This window comes from Amphiura filiformis, chromosome 5 (assembly GCF_039555335.1).
Source record: "Amphiura filiformis chromosome 5, Afil_fr2py, whole genome shotgun sequence".
Lineage (NCBI taxonomy): Eukaryota > Metazoa > Echinodermata > Ophiuroidea > Amphilepidida > Amphiuridae > Amphiura > Amphiura filiformis.
The window spans coordinates 46725734-46753088 of NC_092632.1; the positions used below are offsets into that span (position 1 = coordinate 46725734).

Sequence of the window (27355 nt, forward strand, 5' to 3'; positions counted from 1 at the left end):
GTTTCAAAACGACGACCTGTTTCACCCACATAAGTAGTATCACAATTGGCGCAAGGTATTACATACACACAATCGGTCGTACAGAGGGGATCTCTTTTGTCCTTGGGGTGAACGAACAGTTTCCTCAGGGTAGTATGAGTGCGTAGAAATGTTATGCTAAAATTATCAACCTGATTTTCGTTGACAATCTCTAAAATGTCATAGACATACCGTTTCCAGAGCCGCGGTTTACAGTCTAATGGGGCTGTCGCAATGGCTTGTTGTTCTAAATAAAAATTCGGCATATATAAATTCGCGACCACCGGAGACACCGGGCTCCCCATCGCTGCACCAAATCTTTGTAGATTTTCCCTCGAAACAAGAAATAGGTGGTGGTGAGCACAAACCGTAGGAGATCGATAACATCGTCTACCACGAGCAAAGTCCTGTTTTTGAGAGTCTTATCTTGTTGTAATCTGATCTTAATGACATTTAACGATTCATCAATCGGCGTGTTGGTAAACAGCGAGACAACATCGTGAAAATTAAAAATCTCACCCTCCTCTATGATCACTTCCGCTAAGCCCTCGGCTAGATGTTTAGAGTTCTTAACATGATGATCCGTTCCTCCTACTAAAGGCGATAATATGTCGGCTAAAGCTCAAGACGTTTGGTAAGCAATTGACCCTGTGTAACAATTGGCCTCACTTTATTACCTGGTCTGTGAATTTTGGGAGTGTCATAAATTCTAGGAATGTTTTCTGCTGTATGAATACCCTTGAGGGTAGGACTGGGAGAGTTCATATAGATGTTGTTTTTTCTGACGATAAAAACCTCATTTATGGGGTCCCCCAGGGCTCAGTCATCGGCCCCCAGGCTTTTACGTACTACACCCGGAGAGTTGGTCAAATCATTGAGAGTCATCACCTACTCTACCACATTTATGCTGATGACGTTCAGATTTATACGATCTTTGATCCGAATTGTCACGGTGATGCTGCTTGCGCATTATTTAAGTTGAGCCAGTGTGTTAATGATCTCAGGATGCTTGGATTGGCTTGGATGCTCAGAAATAGATTGAAACTCAATCAATCTAAGACTGAGTTTTTTATTGCTTCATCTGCTCACCACTATAAGACCCTGCAATATCTCACCCTTCATCTTGGTAATCAGGAAATTCCATCTTCCCCTAGCATCCGTAACCTGGGTGTTATTTTTGATTACTCCATGACAATGGCCGATCACACTATCAATTTGTCTCGTACCATTAACTGGCAGCTGCGAAATCTCAATCGTATCCGTAAATACTTAGATACCGACACTTGTCATAACATATTTCACTACATATTTCTCAAACCATGCAAATATTACTAAAACCACGCAGAATGGTATTGTACAAATATCTATATTTTGGAGGATCATTTATTTCAAAAGTAATACCAATGCTTATCATTGTCTTTGAATGAAATTGTCATTCTTTCTCAATTTCCAGTATTTCATAACCAAAATTAGGAATTCTGTGCAAATCAAATATCGAGCGCGATGGACACAACCTTTCAATTTCTTCATATTTTATCGATTAACTGAGAAGAAAATTTAAGGGTATTTTTAAGCAACCTTAGACAATCTTACAAATTTTGTTGGTCCTTGACGAATCTCTGAAAGTCCCTTTAAGATGGGTGACCGTTGACATCCTCATATCCCGGTCTCATACCCACTTTACCCTATAATATTTGAGATTTGGGCTCTGAACATGTACATCACTCTCTTTAAAATAATGACTACAAAGACTATGCTTGTTGATTGGCGATTATCTTTATATCTAAATATTAATTACCTTTGTCTTTTTCTTTCTCATGATAACTTAATATGTTAAGCTGACTCGGGCATTTGAACAATTTAATACTCAAATGCAGAAAAGGTCTCACATTGCAATCAAAATGTCTACCAGGTATCGTTTTATTAAGTTCAATATTAGTAATGAACAACACAATAGGTACGTATTATGTACGTAGCTTTGCAACAGGAAGTATTATGATTGGAACTTAACCATACGAACTAATGGGCAAAATCTGTGTACAATCATATACAATTATTCAATGCCGTGTCTAGCTAACCATGGTATTCATTGATATGCAGGTAATGCAGTGAAAAATATTTGATCGTTTTTAACCAAACGATATTTTTAACTACGCAGAATACCAATAAAGTCTTACTTTTCACAAAATGGATCCGAATTTAAACTATAATTGAAACAACTTACCTCGAGCTTCAAATAAAAACATGGACCATCGATTGTGATTAAATATATATACTGGATGAATAATCGACACCAAGATAAAATTACGGAACTTGCTGGAGAAAAACTTACGTGGGTTGATACGTGTTATATCTTTGATCGGTCAATTGTATCCCAACAGGTATAAGTGTTTTCTTAATTTTCAAAGAAAATACCGGTATACTAGTTCCTTTTATCGTTGAATGTGTGAAAAGGGTATCAGAACTTGACATATATAACTCGACTCTTAACAATTCGACTTCCCTGCATATCACTTCGACTAATCAAAAAGAGTGACAGCTTATTGTCTGATAGTGAAGTATTTTTAAATAATCAATTTGTTTATACGTATTATACAAGGTGTCCCATAAAAAGGTTACATGTAGAAAATGAACCACATTTTGTAATGGTACAACAAAACAATGTCATTTTTTCAGATATTATTTATTCATCCTTCTTGTAACTGTTTGCTAAGTTTCAATTCCGTATCTTAAAAGCGACTTAACTTATGAGCGCAAGATGACATGGGTGTTAAGGGTACCTAACCATCAAAATATCGCACAACGAAAATTGACCACAATCACAGTTTTGTTTTCAGACTTTTTCTTTATTACTTTTTATATTTTTCTTATTTTTTTTTGTTGAACTTATTGCACAAAAGAAACATATTGAAAACTTAAATATTGTACACTGAAAATAAATCTTGACTCTTGGTGGTAAACAAATAAAGGAAATAGGTAATGGTTATTTGATAAGAACACGTTTTTGGTGAAAGCAGTTTTGCACGCTGTATCTCCTGTTATCAACATAGTAAAATGAAAAACAATCTTTTGTATAGGGCATGCTTGGATTTTGTTGACTTGAAATCGCTGCTATTTGTTTTTTACATTTCTGACTGAACTCTTGAAATAAAATTGAACAAGTTTTATTCGTTGTTTATTAGAATAAAATACTGTATCTGCCATGCTATGTCTGTGTCTTCTCAAATGCCCCGCCAAATGTACGGTGGCTGTGACGGTGGTATAATGAACATCATGTTGCATTATGTCGCGTAAAGCGCTTGGTCAGGAATGCCTGGAATGCGGGCTTAGTACGTAGATTGTAAGCTTGACATTCACAGGGGTACTAGTAGAGGGTACATAGATTATGTCATAAAAAGGATATTTATATTTGTTAACATTAACTTAGATTATTTTCAAAAATCTACATGTAACCTTTTTTGGGACACCCGGTATTTCTTATTTATACGCAGAAAAGCAAGAAACATCAGAAATTACACACAATTAATGCGCTATATGCGTTTTCTCTGCAGAGAAATGTATTTTTAGGCAAATTGTTAATTAAGATTTCTTGCAAATGAGGTAACCGGAAAATCTTTAAATGAAATTGGCTCTTTCGCTAAAATAGCTAAATGTTGCAATCACAAATGGTTAGAAAAGTTGCCAGAAAACATTTAAATGTCGGGTATATAAAGGGCATAACATGTTTTCATAACATTCAAAAACATTTTGTTAATAACTTCCCGCAAATATGATAACATAAAGTTGTTTAAGTGACAAAATATTTGGCAAAAAATGTTTGCAAACAAATATTTTTACAATAACATTTTTAAAACATTTTAAAAATATTGTCGTTGTGTGTTTTCATACAAAAACGTTTTCTTGACCTTTATATATGACCCGAAATTTAATGTTATTAAAACGTTTTTATCTAAACCAAAACCCAAAATATAACCTGTTTAAAACGTTTTAAAAACGTTTTGTACTTGCTGGGTCATTATGCTTTTTGTGCACACCCTGTATGTAAAGTATTATTTACATTCCGTAATGTACTGCTTTCTTATTATTTAAACTTTGTTCACACTCATAATATACATCCGTTCTAAATTACTACCCTATCCTATCAGAAACTTATATTGCATAAAAACTTACATTGCGTTATTGTATATAATATTAAACAATTTGTTAAATTGTAGAATGGTAGAAATCAATCCGATCGCATAACGAATCCATATTATTGGTGCATTGTGGACTCTTAATTTGCTGGTACAAGATATTTAACCCTAGAACTACGAGGGGTTGTACCACCCCCCCCCCCCAGATTTTTTGTTTTTATCCTTCCCAAAGAAATCTATACGTTTACGCCCAAACGCCCTAAGCTAATCGTAGATCCATCCTTTGCGCTCATATTTGTGATAAATGTTTACCCAACACTTTACCCGGTGGTAGGGCCGGCCGTCAATGACCATAGAGGAGGATTGGTGAGGCCCATCGTTGGTTTCTACTAGTAAAATCAATGATTTTCATTTCACTCTAGTCAAATTATTCCAAGAGCTACTGACTTGTTACTAGTCAGTTAGGTTAAAATGGTCATTTACTTTGATATTGAGGAGAAAATTCGGTGAAAATCGCATTTTTGTAGAATTTTTAGGCGAAAATCAATTTTGCCTATATACTTTTGTACATAGCCAGAATTTTCCAAATATGCATGGACGCCCTCACATTATGGCGTTATAGCGACATTATGTGGGTAATGTTTGTACTTATTTTGGTATCACTGAAAAGAGGAAACCCATAGTTATACATTGGTACCAAATTTAGCGATATGTGACGTTTATAATTCAAAATTAGGGGGTTGCAACAACCCCCCCCCCCTTCGTAGTCCGTGTTACAAAATATGGCTCAGTAGTTGTAGGGTTAAACGAACAATTATCTTAAAATAAGAATGTCACTTACTATAACAAATGTTTGCAAACAAATATTTTACAATTACATTTTTAAAATATTGCCGTAGTGTGTTTTCATATAGAACGTTTTAAAACATTTTCTTGACCTTTATATAACCCGACATTTAATGTTATTGAAACGTTTTTATCTAAACCAAAACCCAAAATATAACCTGTTTAAAACGTTTGTACTTGCTGGGTCATTATGCTTTTTGTGCACACCCTGTATGTAAAGTATTACTTACATTCCGTATGTCCTGCTTTCTTATTATTTAAACTTTGTTCACACTCATAATATACGTCCGTTCTAAATTAGAAGGCATTTCAATTAAAAACCATGACTGTATATTAAATCATCGGCACATCGGCGATCTTTAAACACTGTATGATGATCATTTTACATGTTTTAGGAAATAGTCGATAACGATTGCTAGGAGCTCCTACATTTGGTGTGTTTTGCATTTCAGTTTTACTCTTTGCATGAGCATATTTGTATTATAATCTTGTCATTTATTTTAGAAAAAATGAACATAGATATTCAATACAGCTATCTTATGCTCTTCATACAAGCAATTAATTCGTCGGTCGCAACACATAGTGGCGTACGTGCAGGACAAACGCAAAATAAATTTCCGAGAAAAACGCGTTTGAAGGATATGCTACTAATAACATAGTCAGTACTCCTCCAATATTATCTCTCAGTGGACCGATTACATTTGAAATTGAAGTTAAAGGATTAAACTATTAAACTGTAACTTAAATAAAAAAGGAATAACTTTTACATGATATATCTAGCTCTAAACTTATACGCCACTATGTGAAACGGAAGATTTGGGGATTTCGGCTGATTTTTGAAGCGTAAGTCGCACGTACGCCACTATGTGAAACGGAAGATTTGGAGGTTTCAGCAGGTTTTTGAAGCGTAAGTCGCACGTACGCCACTATGTGAAACGGAAGATTTGGGGTTTTTGGCTGGTTTCTGAAGCGTACGCCACATTATTGACGGATGATGTGCCTAAATGTCATCAAATTCAATTTTCGCCGTTTCACATAATGGCGTATGATGATCGTACGTCAGTTTGTGAAACGGAAGATATTGGATTCATACGGGATTGTTAACATAAGTCAATTAATTTATTAACGTCATTTATTAATTAAATATAGTTGAGCTTTCTAACTTGGTATACTTGAAGAACTTGATATATAAAACCGTTGGGCCAAATTTCATAAAATTGACCAAAATCACCGTACGCCACTATGTGTTGCGACCGACGAATTCTAATTACCTGGTTATCCTTATCTTATCTTATCATGGTACGTCTAGAGTAGACGTTATATTTCAGCTTTACTATATGTAACAAGTTCCATCTGCGTAGTTATCCGTTTCTGACTAAGAACTAACGTCGGTTTGCTCTGTAACCGGGTTTGAGTTAGAACCATGTTTTTCACCCGGACTAGCTGGTTCCTTTTTATCCTTTTTATCCGAAGTGACTTCTTCTTTTTTATTCGAGGTGGCTACTTCCTTTCCATTCGACATAGCTTCTGCCCTTTTATCTGATTTATCCGAAGTGTCCGGTTCTTTTAGATCCATTCCGTTTGGTTCCTGCTTCTGATCGTCTTCGCGACTATCCGTCGTCTCAGATTCTAATACGGTCATTGTCATTCCATCAATTTTAGTAATCAGCGTATCATTGTCTTCAGTATAACTTTCACCCGTAAGGCGAGTATCACTAGATACTGACGTAGCTCCAGTAGCGGCTGGCTTCTTGATATGCTTCACCTTAGGTTGAGAGGGTGTTACAGTAATGCATCTGGCACAGATGATTTTGCGTACATCTTTTTGACCGTAACAGAAGAGAATGAATATCAAAACACCTTGGAAAGAGTTGCAGATACAGAAAAGTAGTTGAAAGGCAAATCGCGCCTCTTCGATAGCAAGGAATCCAAATACCCATGTTATGCCGAAAAGTATGGATACGGCGAACGCGTTCAGCAGGCGCTGAGAAATCTCTTTCACTCCAGACTTCTGGAAAACTTGCCCGTCACCAGCTTCGCTCTCGCGGTTTTCAAGATCGGATTTCATAACATAGGTTCTAGAGCTTAGAAGCTTTCTTGCAACCAAACCGAATGTGATTATGTTGTGTAAGATGACTAGCCCGATAGGAAGTAGAAGACCGAAAAACAGACCGTTATCAGGTGCTATGAAACAACTGCAAATTCAACGAGGACAAATCGGACAAAATAAGCGTAAATAATTATAAAATCATTTACTGTAACTTGTTAATGATAATTTAGCTATAGCTGTTTAATTCATCTATGGTCAGATAGCTGAGTGGCCGTGGGTGACAACAGTAGCGTAGTCAGGGGGGCAGGGGCACAGTGCCCCCCCCCCCGACAAAAAATGAAAGAAAAAGTGCCCCTCTGACAATTAATGAAATAAAATATCTGGAGGGCAAAGGAAAAGAAAAGGGGGCAATGAGCCCCTTTTCCACCAAAATTTACACCGACCATGGGCCAAAATAATGTAAAATACAATATTTTTGCGCGCGCACATTGTCACAATAAACCTTTTTCATAGCGATCATGGGCAAAAATAGGGTAAAATACAAAAATTTTGCTCGCACATCGGCTCAATAAAGCCTTTTAGGAAAAAAGAAGACATGTAGCCTATAGTCTCTCTAAAAACAAAACCAGTATTATGTATTGTATGCAACTTGAATGTTTTTGTCTGTGCCCCGAATTTTAATTTTGCCTGCCCCCCCCCCCCCGACCAAGAAAGCTGGCTACGTCCCTGGGTGACAATGTCGAGTGGGAAAGGCCACACGTGATAGAGAAAAAACCAGAGGAGAGTAAGGAGAGATACATTGTAGTGTATTTATACTAACGGGGATGCAATTTAAAGGTGGTTGCTTTGAGTTAAATAAGTTGCACTAGCGATTTTAACATTAGAAGTATCAAGGTGTTTTAATTTACATTTTTTGCTCAAAACATCTATATGTCAGGCTTACAATTACACTGGGATTATGAATCTCCATTTTTGACAGGATGAAGTGGGGCTGGGCTATAGATCTGGCTACGGTCAAAGTTCCTTATTTTCATAGATTGAGAGCGAGTCTACCGGGCCTATTCTATTTTAATTTACCTGCTATTTACTAATTAAAATATTGGTGATTTAGCTAATGATCCAAAATTAAATTACATTAAATCATGATTTTTGACCATTCCAGATGATGATGTGTATTGTTGCCAAGTTTACGTACATGTAAATCAAACCATGATGACACATGTTTGATGAAACCTGACAGAGGCTCGTTCACTCTTTATTCTGTATAGAATACACGTTATATACAATATTGCCATGATTACTGACTTCAGGATCCATGTCCATCAAGTCCGTGACCAATGACACCATTCAATCGGTCAGCAATGGTAAAGGAAGTTCCCAAGATTTCCAGTTTCAAGAAATACTATGCTATCCTATCTAAATCAATCCGATCGCATAACGAATCCATATTATTGGGACAAAATGGCCTGCATTGTGGACTCCTAATTTGCTGGTACAAGAGATTTAACCCTAAAAAACTACGAAGGGGAGGAGTTGTACCCCCCCCCCCCAAGATTTTTCATCCTTCCGATAAAACGCGTACATTTACGGCCAAACGACCTAAGCTAATCGTAGATCCAGATCCATCCTTTGCGCTTATTTTAGTGATAATTACCCCAGCACCTTACCCGGGGGTAAGACCGACCGTCAAATATGACCATAGAGGGGGGTTGGTGAGGCCCACCATTGGTTTCTACAGTAAAATCAATGATATTCATTTACCTCTAGTCAAATTAGTCCAAGAGTTACTGACTTTTAGTTTTTTTAACTTGTCATTTAGGTTGAAATATTAATTTCCTTTGATATTGAGGAGAAAATTCGGTGAAAATCGCATTTTTGTAGAATTTCTAGCCGAAAATCAATTTTGTCTATAGTTTTGTACTATAATTTCCCAATTTTCCCAAATTTGCCTGGGCGCCCTCACATTATGACGTCATAGCGACATTATGTGGGGAATGTTTGTACTCATTTTAGAAGAGAAAAGAAAACATGTCATGACATGAAAAGAAGAGACCCATACCTATACACTGGTACCAATTTAGCGGTATATGACGTTGTAAAAACCACCCACCCCCTTCGTAGTCCGTGTTACAAAATATGGCTCAGTAGTTCTAGGGTTATATTAAACAATTATTTTAAAAATGAGAATGATTGTCACTTACTATAACAAAGGTTTAGCTATGTAATCGCGTTGTTTTATAGCAAGTACCACACCGACTGGTATCAAACCAATACCTGTCAAATAATCCAAACATAATGTATTTACCACTCGGTTTATCAAAATAACGATTTTGAGGGAGGATAGTGATGAAGGTGAGAGAGGGGAAAGGATATGACAAGGAAAAATCCAAAAAGGAACAAGTGCGTTTGTACGGGTCCTGTTGTGTCGTAAAAGTTATTGTTAATCTGGAATAGCATTAAAAGGCATGAAGTAAAAACCATCAAACTGTGCATTATTATGAATGTTTATGAATTTGTATATTGTATTGTATTCGCGTGGGTTGTGTATACCACGGCCGTTTTTAACGTCCACTTTTATCGAAAACAACGAAAACTGAGGGGGTAATTTATTAGTGCGACGATGATATCGGAACATACCGATACACTATTTCAGCATCGCAAAGAACTACGGGCAACATGGAAATCTAGAATTTATCAAGATTTTAGGCCCCGCAGAAAATGTTGTAACGTGGCTGGTAAAAACAAGCGAAAACTCTTTGCGTATTGTTACGTAACTTACGCATGTGACAAAACCAATATTGGTCTTTCGTAAGAACTTGATGTTGAAATCGGAATATACCGGTATGCTATTTTAGCATTACTACGGAACCCGGTAAAATACTACGGAACCCGTAAATTGCTACGGAACCCGTAAATTGCTACGGAACCCGTAAATTGCTACGGAACCCGTAAATTGCTACGGAAACCGTAAATTGCTACGGAACCCGTAAACTGCTACGGAACCCGTAAACTGCTACGGAACCCGTAAACTGCTACGGAACACGTAAACTGCTACGGAACACGTAAACTGCTACGGAACCCGTAAACTGCTACGGAACCCGTAAACTGCTACGAAACCCGTAAACTGCTACGGAACCCGTAAACTGCTACGGAACCCGTAAACTGCTACGGAACCCGTAAACTGCTACGGAACCCGTAAATTGCTACGGAACCCGTAAACTGCTACGGAACCCGTAAACTGCTACGGAACCCGTAAACTGCTACGGAACCCGTAAACTGCTACGGAACCCGTAAACTGCTACGGAACCCGTAAATTGCTACGGAACCCGTAAATTGCTACGGAACCCGTAAATTGCTACGGAACCCGTAAATTACTACGGAACCCGTAAATTACTACGGAACCCGGTACATAAAATTATATGTAATGTAGAATTTTATCGGAAATTTTGGCCCGTAGAGCATTTAGTTACGTAGCTGGTTGCAACAAGCTAAAACTCATCGCGTAGCGTTACATTTGTAAATCGGACCAAATTGGTTCTTCGGAAGAGTGCGACGATAATATCAGAACATACCGATACATTATTACGGCATCGTAAAGAACTACGGAAGGACAAAATATAAAAAATGGAGAATTTATCGAGATTGGTAAAAACAAGCGAAAAGTCATAGCGTATCGTTACGTATCTCACACGAACCAAATTAATGCTTCGTAAGGGTTTGACAACAAAATCGCAACTCACAATGATTTCAGTCGGCGCACACACACTACATGTTATACTTTTGGGTTTCTATGTAGAGTTTACATTGTTAGATGTACCAGAAATATGACTTCTGATGCTTTACTCAATCTTTACAAATCTCTTATTTTGCCTCACATTGTTTATTGCGTTTGTGTCTGGTCTCCATTTCAAAGGAATCATATTGATAGGTTAGAAAAAATCCAGAGGAAAATCACTCGTACTTTGTTCTACAAAGATTTTCCTGAACTTGATTTTGAAGATCGTCCATCTTATTCTGAGAGGCTTGTAGACCTTAAATTGATTAAGCTTGAGGATGTTTACAAGTGTCAAAGATTAGTCTTTGGATTTAAAATAATCAATGAATTTGGGCCTGCTTCTTTTAGTTCCCTGGTTCAAAGAAGTATTTTGGATAATTCTAGGCTATTGCACCAAACTGCCAAATCTTCTTCTTTCTTTAATTCTATGTTTGTTTCACTTCCACGTCTTTGGAATGGAATTCCATCCGAATTACATCATGTTAACAGCCTTGTCGTATTTAAGTCTGAATGTAAATCGTTTTACTTGAATCTGCTTAAATGATTTTGTGGTGTAACATGTTTTGGCCTATATATTTTTAAATGCCTGTATTTTACATATTTATAATATTGTTTCAAGATTTCATAATGGTTTTATTTTCGAAAATGTTGCTTTTCTCTATTTTATGTACTTTTGATTTTAAATTATTCTTTTATGTGCATGATGAGTGGGCACTTCTGTGTTTGGACTTTTCAGCCCATTCACTCATCCTGAATTTACTTGCTTTTATCATGTGTAAGAAATGTAGAGTGTGTATTAATCTACTGTTATTTTGTTACTTTTGTAGTTTGCAAGTAATTCAAATAAATATTATTACATGTACATGTACTGTACTGTAGTACAGTATAGTGGCTATAGTGTGTGTATTATCAGTACATGTCATATCATTTCTGCAAAGTATATGGACTGTGACACTGTTATGCTCGCACAAATTATTATCATTAGCATCTGTTTTACTTGTAAATAAAGCGAGGATGATTATTAACTGTTTTTATGTTCCAATATTCTGACTAAAATACGCTATACCGTACGGTATGATTCGCATTTTGTGCAGTGAATTTAGTGATGGTGTACGGACATAAGTTGTCTATTATCAAGCATCTAAGGAGTGTGAACGGTAAATCTTGGATAGCATTTTTATCTAAAGCTTCTGGTTTACTTGAAAAAATTAATAAAATATAATTGGGAGTGTTTTTGTGGGTCTATTCTAGTGATCAAAATGGGCTATTTTCAACTTCGAAAGGACATTTCGTCGCCATTATCGGCGACCGATTACATTCGGTAACTATGTAGGGTTGTGCGGTATGGGAATTTTGAGTCAACAGTACCGCTATACTTTTGTGTGCTAATTGGTACCGGTAGTTTAAAATTATAACTCTTTGTATCGCCCAACACCACTTAAACCAAATAAGACTCCTTAAGTCAAAACTGAGGGCGCTCTAGATAAAAGTGGACATCACGCATAGGCGGCGAACGGCCGTGATACATGTGTACTAGTTGATTACAATGTCTAATATCATCAATTTAAGAATTTCTCACCCCAAGCAAAGAAACTGGCTTTAATCAGAAATTTCCTCCCGACTCTGTCTGATTCAGTAACCATGGTGATATACATATGGCGAGCCTCCACCCCCATCCATAGTACTGTAGTCAAGACGAAGTAGTGTAGAAGTGCTGCTACAATGATGCACCCTATCTCAGAATTGGTCCTGTCGATGCCGAGCAAGAAGGCAAAGTATAAACCCAGCATTGAAATGCAGAACTGGATGAGAATCTTACGTTGCAGACTGATGCGAAGTCCTCTGTAAAGGTGATTAAAGAAACTGATTTAGTTAAGATTAGTCAGACTCTTTGTTCGTGCAGGCTTTGGCCTTAATGGGAAGCTTACATAAGTTAAGAGAGAAACACTTTAAACTTTGGTGGGTTTTTTTATGTATTATGTTATTGTTTGTCATTATTTTGTTTTTGTTGTTGTTGTTTTGTAGTTGTTTTGTTTTGTTTTTTAACTGCTAGGTTTTCTGCTAAGCTATATTGTGTGAACAAATTGGTATCAAAATATTACTTTTGTCTCAGTATGTAACAACAAGGGTTTATGGGTCGCGAGAATGTGTGTAATGCGGGTATCTCTCTCTCTCTAGGTGCCATATCCTAAGACGTTGGCGATCATGTCGTGCCACAATTCTCTGTTATAAGCCATCTCCAGAAGCTCTGTCGCTTTATGTTCAGCTCCCCTTTCTTTTAGCCAGTCTTTCAGATTTGATAACCACATCACTCTCTTCCTGCCTCTGCTCCTTGTTCCTTCTATTCTTCCTGTCAATACTAGGTTCTCGAAACCATCCTTTCTGAGGATATGACCAAGGAATTTGAGCTGCTTAACTCTGATTTTAAGTAACAGCTTCCTGTTCACATTTGCTCTACTTAGGACATCGTCATTAGACACTTTATCAGTCCACGGGATCTTCATCATTCTTCTAAGGAACCACATCTCGCAGCTCTCCAATCTTCTTTTAATGTCTGTTGTTATTGACCATGCTTCACTTCCATACATTAATACAGGGACGACATAGCAGTTGAGTACCCGAATTCTAGTCTCTATACTGAGGGCACTGTTTTTTAGGATCTTGTCTAATTTTGAGAACGCAGACTTAGCCAGTGCAATCCTTCTCTTAATCTCCTTAATACATCTGGCATCTTCTGTGATTAGACTGCTAAGGTAGTTGAAGGAGGAAACTTGCTTAATTCTTTGATCTTTCACCTTCAATATGCATGTTGGGCTTTCAGTCTTTGATACCACCATACATTCTGTCTTCTTGCAATTTAACGATAAACCTTTCCTCTCACTTTCCTGAACCACCACATCAAGAAGCCTTTGCAGATCCTCCTCAGACTCAGCTAATAGGACAGTGTCATCTGCATATCTTATGTTCGTGATGTTATGTCCACCTATACTGAGACCATTTTCCTTTTCTAGCTCCCTTAGAATCAGCTCACTGTAATAATTAAAGAGATCTGGTGACATCACACATCCCTGTCTGACTCCTCTCTTAATGCTTGTATATTCACTACAATCTCCATCCACCCTTATGCACGCTGTTTGGTTCCAATAAAGGTTCTGCAACAGTCGTAGACCCTTTCCATGCAGGTCTAGCCTGCCAAGATCTTCAAAAAGCTGATCATGTCTCACCTTGTCAAAGGCTTTTGAGTAGTCAATGAAACACATGAAAACATCCTTCTGCATCTCTACCTCTCTCTCTCTGTTATCATTCTCAAGACATAAATCGCATTCCTGGTACCAGCATCTTCTACAAAGCCGAACTGCTCTTTACCAATCTCAGGTTTTATTCTACTTCTTGCACGCAGTAACAGGATTCTTAGAATTATCTTTGTAACATGGCTCATAAGGCTAATTGTACGGTGTTGTTCACAATCCACAGCGCCAGGTTTCTTGGGAAGAGCAATAAAGAGTGATTTGCTCAGGTCTTCCGGAAATATCCCATCATCATACATTCTGTTGATGACTCCTGCCAGTTTCTCAATTCCATAATCCTCTAATGCTTCAATCATTTCAACAACTATTCCATCTGGCCCAGCAGCCTTATTTCTGCTCATCATTTTTATAGCTGATCGAACCTCTGACTGCAATATCTTTGGACCCTCAATAGAATCGGGAAAGCTTGGCAAACCATCCCTTACATCGTGAAATAACTCCCCAACATATTCAATCCATCTTTTCATTACATCATCTTTCCCTACCAGCATATTACCATTCTTTGCCTTGATGCACCCAGAGCTTGAACAGCCTGATTTCCTGCCTGAGATCTCATTTATCCTCTGGTACACATTCCGATTCTCTCCAAATTGACTCTCAATTTTGGCACATTCACTATTCAGCCAGGTCTCTTTGGCCTCCTTGCAACGTTTCTTTATTTGCCTGTCCAACTCTCTATATTCTTTCGAATCCCTGTCCATGATCTTTTGCCTGTCTCTCATCATTGATAGAATTTCTTCTGTCATCCACTTGCTTTTACTTTCTCTCTTCTTCTTTGGCAGGCATTCCTCTGCTGTTTCAACCAAGATATCCCTCATTGATTCCCATGTCATCTCTTCTCCTTCGTCTGTAAGTTGCTCAAACCTGTTCTCCACTTTGATGGAATACTCCATTCGGATCCCTGGTTTCTTCAGCTGTTCAAAATCTACCTTCTTCGTGATCTTCGCTCTCTTCAACTTTCTCAGCTTACAACGAAGTGTGCATACTACTGGAATATGATCACTTCCGCAGTCTGCCCCTGGATATGTCTTCGCATGTTTCACTGCTCTTCTAAATCTATCATTAATGGTTATGAAATCTATCTGGTTCCTTGTGCGATCCCCAGGGCTCTTCCATGTATATATTCTTGCGGGTATATATAAGGGGTTTTTTTTACTTAGGCTTTGCCACTAATTTTTAATCCAGACTAATAACATGACAACATATATATACTTGCCTGCAACAAAGGAATATCATTAATGTCAAACACAGTCCAACTATTGAGAAGGCACAGCCCACTTTGCTGATGATATCCAAAACGAAATTCAAAGTTCCTGGCTCCGAACCTTGACCTTGCTGACCTGAGAAATCCTACAGTAAAATAAAATGGGGAAACTGTGTTTATGTGGTTTAGATGTTACAGCGGCAAAACATTACCATAAAAACGAAATTTATGTTCCATGACTGTGCTTGATCTAATTGGGACTCTTTCAGTTTGTTACATTAACGCAAAGACCTGAAAGTACAAAGTACACATAGAACCCAATATGATATTGCGCTTTGAGCGCATTGATGGTTGATTTCTTATTTTCTTAACATATGGATTGAATCGAAACTCAGCTCAGATACTTAATGGTTTCTCGTGTTTTTATTGTTTTAGAGCATACTGTATTCTGATAGATACTCTATAAAGTAGAGAAGGCATCAAGTAGAGAAGTACTTACAACAAGCACTGTAAGGTTGTGTACTCACCACAAGTATTGTCAAATTTGTAAGATGGTTGCAATGACAGGTTATTTTTCCTGACTCATATATTATTTGAGTGGTTGGTTAGTGTACGTTCCACAAGAACTGCAAAGTTCGTGACTTTTCCTGACTCTAATAATTGAGTGGTTGGTTACAAGAATGTGCGCTTACAACAAGCACTGCAAAGTTTTTATATAAGATGGTTGCAATGACATGTTATTTTTCCTAAGAGGCTGGTTATAAGGCTGTGTACTTACCACACGCACGGCAAAGTTTGTAAGATGGTTGCGATGACAGGTTATTGCCAAGGACCCCATCAGTGGCGTAGATTTCTTTTTGACATGGGGGTGGGGGTGGTGTTGGAAAAAATTGAAATAGCACCTTTTGGCGACATAATAAATTTATTGTACAAATGCGCGCGAAAATCTTTGGCATATTAAAGCTTAACTGGTGAAACATGATGCAGAGTGGAATAAATTCGCGCGAAGCGCGAAATGGCAAAATACGAGGTTACTTAGGTCAGCAACCCACATACAGGCGTCAACATGGGCATGATGAGGAAGGGATGATTGTATGAAATTCAATCAATCAATCAATCAATCTTATTCATGTTACTTTTCCTGACTCTAATAATTGAGTGTCTGGTTATAGGGCTGTGTACTTACCACAAGCACTGCAAAGTTTGTGAGATGGTTGCAATGGCAGGTTATTTTTCCTGACTCAACACTCATCAGTTCACATCCGTCTTCTGCCCAATCACCGATTCCATTACGCTTGCTAAAATCCCAATACACGCACGTGGATGTGTTCAACACGGCTTCTGGTAAGGCGTCGCTATCCTGTTAAGAAAAAACCGAAATATATTCTCAACGAACATTGGATCGCTCCGTCAACTGTGTCAGTCATGGTTCATCCACAGTTGTTCAATTGCTAATATTAATTGCTAATGTGCTAATATTGTGAGGACAAACTTCTTTTGATAATATTATTAATGCCATCGTGTCTTTCCTTTGCTTTGGTCAAATTTAAAACTATTTCCTGTAAATAAGTGCATGAAAACATTTGCAACAGAATTAAAATTTAATACGAACGAACATATTTTGTTCGAGTTTTACCGGGATATTTGCGGTGTTTTGGGGCTAAAACAGGCAAGATGTAAGGGGCAATAATTGCTCTTTTCCCTTCTATTATAATATTTAATGGGAATTCCCCAATGGTAAAATTTAGGGAAGAAGTCTCCATCCCTCCGCCTATACATGAAAAGCATCTTTACAATAATTGTGCTATTTGTACGAAGAGTCCAGTTAGTGGGCAAGGGGGCAACTTGCAAGGGTTGTCAACATTTGACAAAAACGGGCTAAGGGACAAAAGAAAAAGGCTAAAAATCAAAATCATTGAACAGCATCCCACAGGGGGCAATAGTTGGAAATATATCTTATACAGTTATAGGAAGAAATGCCCCGGCTACTGATGATTGAACTTTCTCGTTTATGTTTTTACATTCTGCATTGCGTCACTTACCTGGCGTGACTGTATAATCTCTACAATAACTGGCATTGTCAAGTTGACAACATCTTTACCAAGGACAACGGCTGAGAGTATTGGACCAACAATCATGGAAGCGTTGAGTTCTTCTATTTTTTGTGACTGGAACAGTTTATTATTGTTGTATCCAATGAAAATTACTTTGGTGCCTGAAATGAAAAATGGCTTTATTGTAATACGGCTATAAAATACTACAAAAGTATCTTTACACATGGAAAAGGCCCAATAATTTTAAAACTAAGCAATAATTGGTTAATGATAGGTTTTCCATATATATCTTAATCTGCACATATTGATACCTTTTTGATTCTGCTACGAAGCAAAGTTACAAGCATTTGAATGGTCGAACGTTGCATTTGAATAACATGCACAAAGAGAAAAGGTTCCAACACAACCTTTATTGAACCAACACGTTTTGTGTCAGTTTTTCTTCTTAATCAATGAAAATGGTAATACCGATTTCATTGTTTTCAGAGGCGGAGTTACAGCTCAGGTTACATCAATGACATTTTTCAACAAGTTTTTGTCGCATACGCTGCTACCTTTGCAGATGTGTTTTCTTTTAATGAACAACAACGACACACCACACAAAAGGAGCCATCATAAACAACTTCGCGGATCAAACGATCATAGAGAGACATTTTGGTTCTCAAGGAGCTCAAATCTCAATACATAGGAGAACTTATGAGACATCCTAAATTGGGAGGTCAGTAAGTGAACAAAGCCCGATACCACCTTGGTAAGTTTTACATTGCATTCTTTGAGGGTGGTGGGGTACAGATATTACTTCTTACTGTTCTACAACCACTATAGAGGTGCGCCAGTTCGGAGTTACGGGTTAAAAGTTACTTCCACAAAACATTGCCATCATTCCTATCACAAACTTACGCTTCCTTTGATATGACTTCCCAGCAAACACAAAATGTTTTTAAAACGTTTTAAAGAACTTATATTTTGGGTTTTGGTTTAGGTAAAAACGTTTTTAATAACATTAAATGTCGGGTTATATAAAGGTCATGAAAACGTTTTGTAAGGTCATGAAAACGTTTTGTATGAAACACACTACAACAATATTTTTATAATGTTTTCAAAATGTTATTGTAAACTATTTTTTGCAAACATTATTTTGCAAAATATTTTGTCAAAACTTAAATAACATTATGTTAAAATATTTGCAGTAGGTTATCAAAATATGTTTTTTAATGTTATGAAAACGTTTTATACCCTTTTTATAACCCGACATTTAACCGTTTTCTGACAACCTTTGTCGAAAACATTTTGTGTTTGCTGGGTATTAAAATAATATGAAATGTGTAAAATTTAGTTTTGCTCACCATTGTTATTTTCGTCCTCGAACGCGTCTTTTGGCAATTGAATTGAACTTCCAACGATTTTCTCGTTTGCCTCCGCATCTGGATCAAAACTCGGATCGCTATTCTCTTCAAATCTATCATCAGTTTGACTAATTCCAAACCCAATACCACGTGTCTCATTAATAGTGACACCTTCTACTGCAATGTTAGGCTTAAAAGAGCTGAACTGTCCATGCTTCTCTATAGTGTATGATACTTGTTTCTCAGTAGATTTTAAAATTTGAGATGATGCGTTTGCAGAATCCTGGTCACCTGATGGTATATTGGCAGACAGAATAGAGTCGATGGTCTTGGTGACACTCTCTGTGACCTTTGTGTAACAAATATATTCGATACATACCAAATCAAATCAGATCAAATCAAATCAAATAAACTTTATTTATTTCCAAAATCACAACGAAAATCCCCGAATAAAGGCGGTTAGAAGAAGACCAAGGAGACCTGAAATACCTCACTCTCTTTGAGGTAAACTGCATGTATATATGAAGGACTTATATTTCGGATCGACTGCAAACAAAGAGCTTATTTTTGAGCATCTTTGTGTATATTGACAGCAACATTCCCCATATCATGATATACCATAATTAAACTGTTGCAAAGTGTATGAAGCATTTTTACTAGCTACAAGATAGAGCTATATAAACCAAAATGTACTGCAACCGTTTCCAATCCACTGTTTGCGGGACTGTTTGATTCTGAAAGATACCAATAATAACATTTATATAGTTAAAACTCGATTGCTTGACTGGGTGAAATGAACTCCTTTTGGTTGAGTGCACCCAGAACGTGTTACTTACATCTGGTGACGGTGACCGGACATTGACGATGTTTTCCAAGACTCTCTGTACATCGTTAATCTTAACATTGTCTGAGGCTGAATGCTCAAAAATCCTTGCTAGCGCTTCTGCAACTTCTTGAACATTATCTGGAGTCACTGGAGTCTTTAAACAAAATGTGTTGTCACTATAAGTGAATAATATTAACATAAATACAGCCAAATTAAAAAGTCGCCACTAGTTCCATCCCCATTTAATCAGAGTCTGATGAGTTTATGGCAAAATAATTTATATAATAATTTTCTATACACTTTCCTTCGAAGGTTGATTCCAAATTTGATATCAAAAGTACGCGTGAGCATAGGAACCGTTGTTTGGAAATTCGTGCAATTTTAAAAATGACATAGGGAGGGCAGGAATTACGTCGCCTGAATAGGCCGGCAAGTTAATCAACATCTAAACATCTACACGCATCTGAGAGGTCTAGTTTCATTGTCATTAAATGTTTACCCATGCATGTAAAAATGCAAATCAAATACCCCGCTATTTTTATTGTGCGCAGGCAAGTGTACAATGATTCCTGTATGGTAGGCAGTAGCGTAGCCAGTGGGGGGGGGGGCAGGGGGCAGAGTGCCCCTGACAAAAAAAAATGAAAGAGAAAATCAGGAGGGCAAAGGAAAAGAAAAGGGCAAGGAGCCCTTTTCTAGCAAAATTCAGGGCCAAAATAGTGTAAAATACAAAATTTTCGCGCTACGCGCGCACATTGTAACAATAAAGCCCTTTTTAGCCGGATAATGGGCGAAAATAGTGTAAAATACCATTTTTGCGCATCATCACAATAAGGCCCTTTTCGGGAAGCTCGAAGACATACAGTCTCTATGTATTGTATGATGCAACTGCAATTTTTTTCGTCTGTGCCCCCAAAATTTTATTTTGCCCCCCCCCCCTGACCAAGAAAGCTGGCTACGCCCCTGATAGTAGGGGTTGCTTCGGGCCACATAATAAGCTGATACCATGTATATGCATTGGCTTTTGCGTGGTCAATTCGTAATTTGTCATTTTAAAAATTGCACGAATTTCCAAACAACTGTTCCTATGCTCACGATGATTAAACCTTTTATATCAAATTTGGTATCAACCTTCGAAGGAAAGTGTATATAAAATTATTATATGAATTATTTTGCCATAAACTCATCAGACTCTGATTAAATGGGGTGGAACTAGTGGCGACTTTTTAATTTGGCTGTGTTTAGTTTATTAACGTAAATTATTGGATCCCACTTGTCGCTTTTTATCTTCTTCTTCTGGAGTGGGTAAATTTTAATGCAACTTTGAACAACCTGACAAAATCAATAATTGTACCTTGTTCCCGATCTTGGTATGATCATGGAGTTGCAACAATACCTCCTTGATCATGACGATGACGTGTTTCCTTCGAGCTGTATGTCAAATTATTTAAAAGTTAGCTAGCCCAAACGAGTTGGGTAACTTATCTGATGGCGGTGTCTGCTTCCACTATGGTGTAAAATGAATGATACCAACCTTTGACAAATGTTCTATTCCTGGTCTCTCTACACTTCCGCACATTATGCCTTCATGGTCATCAGACCATTGACCTCCTGATTCAGTATAGTTGCAAGTTCTTTTGGCAATTCCGTGAGCTCCTGTTTGCATAAGATAAATAGTGAAGAAAATGTGGCAGAATCTCTACATAGAATCTACAATTCTTCAACACAATCTGACAATGCATGAAATTCAAAGTTTTTCTTCATGCCTGTAGAGTCATTTGTCTACAAGTTTGTTCCTTTCACCTCCCTCCACCAGTTCGAAGCATAGGGAATAAAAAAGGGTTGTTCCTTTCACATACCTACATTAAGAGATTGACATTGCCTACTGTAACATTTTGCGGTCTATAAGCCTAAGATGTGACTTGTAAACTAGTTGTAAAACCTCATATCTGCGTCTTCCTTGTAGCTCGTACTATAATCTTTAATCGTGAATGAATGGAATTGAAATATAAACCAAGAAATCGGTAGCCCGAGAACTCTGGGTCTAGTAATATTCTTACTTTTACTTAGGGTCAACAGTATTTTACATTGAAAACAAAACTGGCAGGAAATGCTAGGAACGAGACAATATAAAAGGATGGCATTTTCATGTAAGGTCATTTGTGATTCGCGGATAATCAATGTAAAAGAACACAACACGGCTGCACTCCGTAAGGTTAAGAACGGGCGTAGTTCAGAATCTCGTCATACATCCCTATTGGTGTGGCCCCCTGAATAATCTAATTTGATTATACATTTTGTTTTAGAATTCGAATTTCCATTTCGTGTAATCAGAAAAAAAATCCCATTGTTATACAAAAGACATCATCAGACAAGACTATTATTTGCTTTTCAAATGTGTAGGAATAAATGCAATCGTAAAAAGTTCTGTATGCAGATTATGAAGGGACTCAACATTTGGTCTCAAAAGATGCACTAGGCCTCACATTTTGTTCTTAAAGAGGCACTATGTCACGTTTTGATCTTAAAGGGGCATTCGGTTTTTATTGTTATTTTCTTTTAAATTGTAGCCAAAGGGTTCCGCTTTGCTCATCGAGATCCGTGCCTCTAGTTCCTTTCATTTACATTTCGCCAGGTTTTCTGTTTAAATTTCTGATACATTTCTTCTATGCCATTGGCGCAAAATTATAGATATTTACAATTTTACATGGAACTATGTGCAAAAAGAAAAAGAATACCGTATTACTGCTATTCAATGGGAAAGGATTATTTACACTTTATGTGGCATCTAATTTCTGAAGTAGGTGGTTTGAGCCGCTTTCATATATCCCAAACCGTCGGGCGGTTTCAAACCATCTGTTCTCCATAGAGTGGACGGTTTGGCTCAGCTCCGGCCGCGTGGCTGTTTTTGTATTTCCGTGGTTAATATTTATTTATTAGCAACAAGTTTGTGTTTACTTACTGTTTATTGTGTTCACAGGACACCTTTCAATTGATTCTATTTCTACTGCTGCATCATGTGTAACCATGGTTTCCGGCCAGGAGACTTGATCTCTGCCAAAGGCATCATGTATAACGATACTTGGACAGCTCGCTGTCAATTGAACATAACATTTTATTAAGTGCACTTTATAGTGTAGCAACACTTAAGGTGAGTAGGATGGCAGAAGCCATATGTTTCCAGATTTAGCCAGGTAACCAAAAAACTACAAAGTACTTCTTAATATTAGTACATTGATCTAAGAGTCAAGGAAGCCAGTAATGACATTATATGTCCATAGGTCTTTGCGTTCTTGAGTTAAGGCCAATAAATTATATTAAAAAAATATCATGCTAACACAATGACACCACTCATATCAAGCCTTGGGACCTACTTGTGTTATTTCTCTACTTATGTTATTCCTCCTTAAGTCGCAAGAGAAAATAATAAAGTTTATGACTTAAGTTCGGATAACCAAATTATGCAAAAAGAGTAAAGTAAAAGAAATTTCCCTCTTAAGACCCAAAAAAGACTCCAACGTCCACGCCCCCCCCCCCGCGGAAATATTGAACGGTCCCTTATGCTCCTAAAATTCACTTTTTAATAAATATGTCAAATCTAGTAAAACAAACCCTCAGCACTTAAAATTAAATCCCAGAGGGGTGCAATGCGGGCCCTGTTAGATCCCAACTATAGTATCATTAGACCTGCAATTGCTCAATATCGCGTAATGTATCATTTTCAGACACCAAAAAAGCAAATGATTATCGTTAAAACGTACCTCTTCCAGTAGGTATTTCTGGCAACTCATCGTCAATAAAAGGCGTCAAACAAACAAGATCTTTGCTAGACGTTTCTGCCACAGAAGTAAAGGAATGGGAGTCTCCATAATCAAAGACACACTCATAGGATTGGTTTGATGCTAGATCGGGAAGCTGTGCGACCGTCACATTTATCTATTTTAAATCATTAAAATCCAACTTATTAAGCTTTTATGTGCTTTTTTGCGTTTTTTAGATTATTTGTTTTAGATCATTCGTTTATGATGGTGGATATACAAGGAATTCAACGTCAATTTGAAATATTTTTGAATTTACATTTTGAACTACAATGGCTCAGATAACGGCAAATACCATGAAGTAAAAACACCCTATGAAAAGGATTAGTTGTGTAAGAATAAGTGTTCGAAAAGTGATTCTGAAGGTGTTGATTAATGCTGATTAGTTTGGTGGCGTTATGCTCCTGCGAGGCGTCGTTGGGTTTTATTAATAGGTAAGCATTGTGTGATTTGAATGAAGCGTTTAATACAATAATTAAATATTGTAAGATCGAACGCAGAGTCTTGGAAAGGTATGTGGCATGTTGTTTGCCCGGTTTGGCCACATTAGACATAATGTTGTTCCGTCTACCATGTCTACATGATTAGTCTAATTGCTCAGATCTTGCTTTAAATTCACGTTTGGTACGTCAGGAATTTGCCTTGACTTGGGTGAAAATATACAAGTCGGTCATGTCATTAGTTCAATTTCAAAATTAAGAAATGTTAAGCTTGTGAAACAGATGAGCATACTAACCTCTTGCTGACTGCCATACATGTATGGTGTAACCGAACTAATTGCCAAACACTCTGTTTCATTGTATGGTAACCATCGAGTAGATACATTTGGCATGTCACAGTCACTTTTACGGGTACATCTACAAGAAACGACAACAAAGGAATAAAGCTTATAAAACACTTGAACAAAATTGTAATAATTACTATGCCAGTAATGCACTAACCCAGTAGTGCCCCTACTCCACCTATCCCGGGACACTGGTGGAGATTGTAATCTAGGATTACAATGTTCCCCAACCGTTGGCAGCGGTGGGGGCGTTTTGGAACATTGTGTAATTGTCCGACCCTACAATCCGTGTGATTGGTCATAATAGTAGAAACAACAGGATAGTGGAGCAATGTCCAAAGGTTCGGGTAATATAGGGGGAGTACTTGAATGCAAAATATATTAAGGCGACAAAAACAATCCTGTTTTACCGACCCGACCGACCCAGATTTTGCGTTTTTGGAGAATTTTCATGTAAAATCAGCCGCTTGGGGGCTAAAATTTGTTGATTTTGACTGAAAATTGACATTTTCAAAATATGTTTGCAAAAACACTTTTGGGTCATTTTAGCCTCCAGAAAAAAAACTAATGACATTAAAATAACTCAGTTTCTATGCAAAATTAATTGTTCTTACGTTCTAGTAAGACTACACCATCCGCAATATGGATCACCATCTTCCTCTGTAATACCGATACAGTCTTCACAGGTTGTATAATAAGCGCAGTTTTCAACGCGTAGTTTGAATATCTTATATCAGTACAAAAGAAACACAATAATTTTAATTAAAAGCACACTGGTGATAATACAAATATGATGTACGTACATTATGACAGGAAGGGTAACTTTTTTCTGCAGATTATTTTTAATATAATTTATATACACTGTATATACCTTTTTTATACCATGTATATTATACAATTAAAATTGTGTCATACTGCAAAGGTACACACTGAAATAACAACGTTTGATAAAGGAATTTTTATTGAGACACACTATTTCAAAATGTTTGATGCTACCTTTTGTTCAGTTAGTACCGTCAGATGTTGTTGACCGTCTTTTGTTGTTTGCAGATGATCATCCCTCAGTACAGGGCTACCTAAGCTAAGTGTCTCGTACATCCTGTTGGAGTTGCCACCTCTAAGATGATACTTTTTAGTAAAAGCAAAGGATGCAAATGATATTTAAATCAATTCATATCTAAAAGTTGACATCTTTTGGTAAACACATCTATACGGCGAATAGACACAGAAGACAAGACAAACGCATACATAATCACAACCCCTATCAACACAACCCACCCACCCCACTCACGAATGCACCCCACACCACTAGGTTAGAATTCCACACAAGCAAATCGGTAAGGTTAGGTTTCCTGTACAGTGGGTTTCGTGCATGCAGTTCAAAATTCCCTGGTTATAACACACTATTTTTCAATGCTTTAGGTGTTATTCTATGTAGCATGATGTATTGATCTATCTATGCTATTGCTCATTGGATATGAAACAATTATTGTGACTTATACCACGCAACACTATCATGACTATGTTGGACAACCCCAGGGGGTCACTCCCATTGCGGCCTGGTACACCATACGCGATAATAAAAACGCGTAAAAAGGGTAGTTTATCGTGGGTAGGCACGATACGCGCATATCGTGTTTAGGGTGTCAAAAAACATAAAAAAAAAAAAAAAAGGGTAGCAAAATTGCAATTGCTAATACGCGGAAATGAAATTTAGGGTATGGAATTTGATGCAAGGAATAAAATCCCTGTTTAGGGTGTGAAAACAGGCGCGTGTTACCTGTTTAGGGTATCGTATTATCCAGGGGTTAAATCCTTGTTTAGGGTGCTTTTCAAAAGTTGATTATCGCGGATGGTGTACAGGCCACAATAGGACTGACCCCCCCGGTGGACAACCAATAAAAACAAATTAAGATTAATTTACGTTGATTTTAAAAGGAAGTACCTTCATAAGTTGTCCTGTTGAGGTTCCAATTAAAGCAATGGTGTGTTCCTCTTCAATGGTAGTAATGATTGATGACACAAGCGTGGATGACCATTCTATGATTGCAGTGGATTGTATAGGTTCAGTCAGTTTCCCTCGAGGAAGAGCGTAATCCGCAGCATTGCATTTTTGCTGATCAGCAAATTGCATCGTGTTGTACTGGTTTGGATCTAATGTCTAAAGCAAGGTGAAACACAAAGACGGTCTTTACACGGTTATAATTCAAAACTGTTATCTCATCAAGTTATTCCTCTCATCATAAAGAGCTGTAATTATTCTGGAACCAAATAGTTTTGGTTAATTTATGACTTGGCATTCCTGAGAGTCAAGCAAACAGGTCAAGGGTTAAATTATTGGGTTCAACAGGGCTCAAACCAGAAAAAATGCCGATTTCCTTGCAGTTTTATACAATATTATAATATAAATTAAGTTATACTAAAATAATGAGCAGTCTCTGTTTGTGTGTCAGTGTGTCTATTTATCTGTCCGGCTATGCGTTTTGCCGCACTTCGACATATCGATCTGATATTTAGTAACCTGTACCGGATGTGCGATGTTTAAAAAGAATCGTCGATATGAGAGGAGCATGAAAAGTAAAGAATCAAACATTGGTCATCCTAGGTCAGAGGTCATCTAGGGGTCAAATGTTAAAGAATGTCTGATAGGGCTTAAACTTGGTAAAGATAATCTTCAATATGAGGGGAACATGCCAAAATCAATCCGTTTTCAACCGAGGGCAAAGGTCATAATGGGGGTCAAATGTTTAAGTTTGCCCGATTGGGCTTACACTTTTGGTAAAGAAATCCTCAATATAAGGAGAACATGTCCTAAATTCAATAGTTCTCAAATATGAGAACTTCCTTTTGGCTTATGATGCATGCTATTGTGTATTTTTAAAGCCATCTGATTGTTTCAAATCCCAATTATCTGGTTGAAATAAGAAATATATGTGACCCCTCGGCACAACTGAGCCCGGATGTCGCCAGTGCCACTATTGAGATATGCTCCATCGAACTTAACAAAAAATAATAGGAAACAAAGGATTTATTGACTGTTTTATTGATTTTCACTACTTAAATGTCAAGTACTATAGACATGATATACATCATTTTAAAGCTAATTTCAAGCAGAATATTTTGGTTGAATATCTCAAAAATGATGATTGGCGACTTCGGGGCTCAGTTGTGCTGAGTGGTCACATATGTTAAGTTA

The 27355-nt window shown here is 37.3% G+C and overlaps 1 protein-coding gene and 1 long non-coding RNA gene across 2 annotated transcripts; both read right to left on the minus strand.

Moving 5' to 3' along the window:
- Window positions 1-3934: 3934 nt before the first annotated feature.
- LOC140153242 (adhesion G-protein coupled receptor G7-like) lies at window positions 3935-24233 on the minus strand. The gene is made up of 12 exons (XM_072175939.1): window positions 24112-24233; window positions 23319-23493; window positions 22520-22651; window positions 21092-21213; window positions 19571-19714; window positions 18735-19083; window positions 17377-17549; window positions 16521-16694; window positions 15347-15480; window positions 12402-12664; window positions 9249-9321; window positions 3935-7192 (listed from the first exon to the last, which is right to left on the minus strand). The coding sequence occupies exons 1-12, from the start codon at window positions 24205-24207 to the stop codon at window positions 6373-6375; spliced, it is 2655 nt and encodes an 884-aa protein (XP_072032040.1). The 5' UTR covers window positions 24208-24233; the 3' UTR covers window positions 3935-6372.
- A 540-nt stretch (window positions 24234-24773) lies between these two features.
- LOC140153245 (uncharacterized) lies at window positions 24774-26313 on the minus strand. The gene is made up of 3 exons (XR_011859081.1): window positions 26105-26313; window positions 25156-25287; window positions 24774-24886 (listed from the first exon to the last, which is right to left on the minus strand). It is a non-coding gene; the product is annotated as an uncharacterized lncRNA (long non-coding RNA).
- Between the last annotated feature and the right edge of the window lie 1042 nt (window positions 26314-27355).

Coding starts and splice junctions, on each gene's coding strand:
- LOC140153242 (XM_072175939.1), bottom strand. CDS start 24,207: ATGCCAAATGTATCTACTCGATGGTTACCATACAATGAAACAGAGTGT. Junction 22,652..23,318: donor AGAAATACCTACTGGAAGAG/GTACGTTTTAAC, acceptor TTCAATTGACAG/CGAGCTGTCCAAGTATCGTT. Junction 17,550..18,734: donor CGAGGACGAAAATAACAATG/GTGAGCAAAACT, acceptor TTTTCATTTCAG/GCACCAAAGTAATTTTCATT.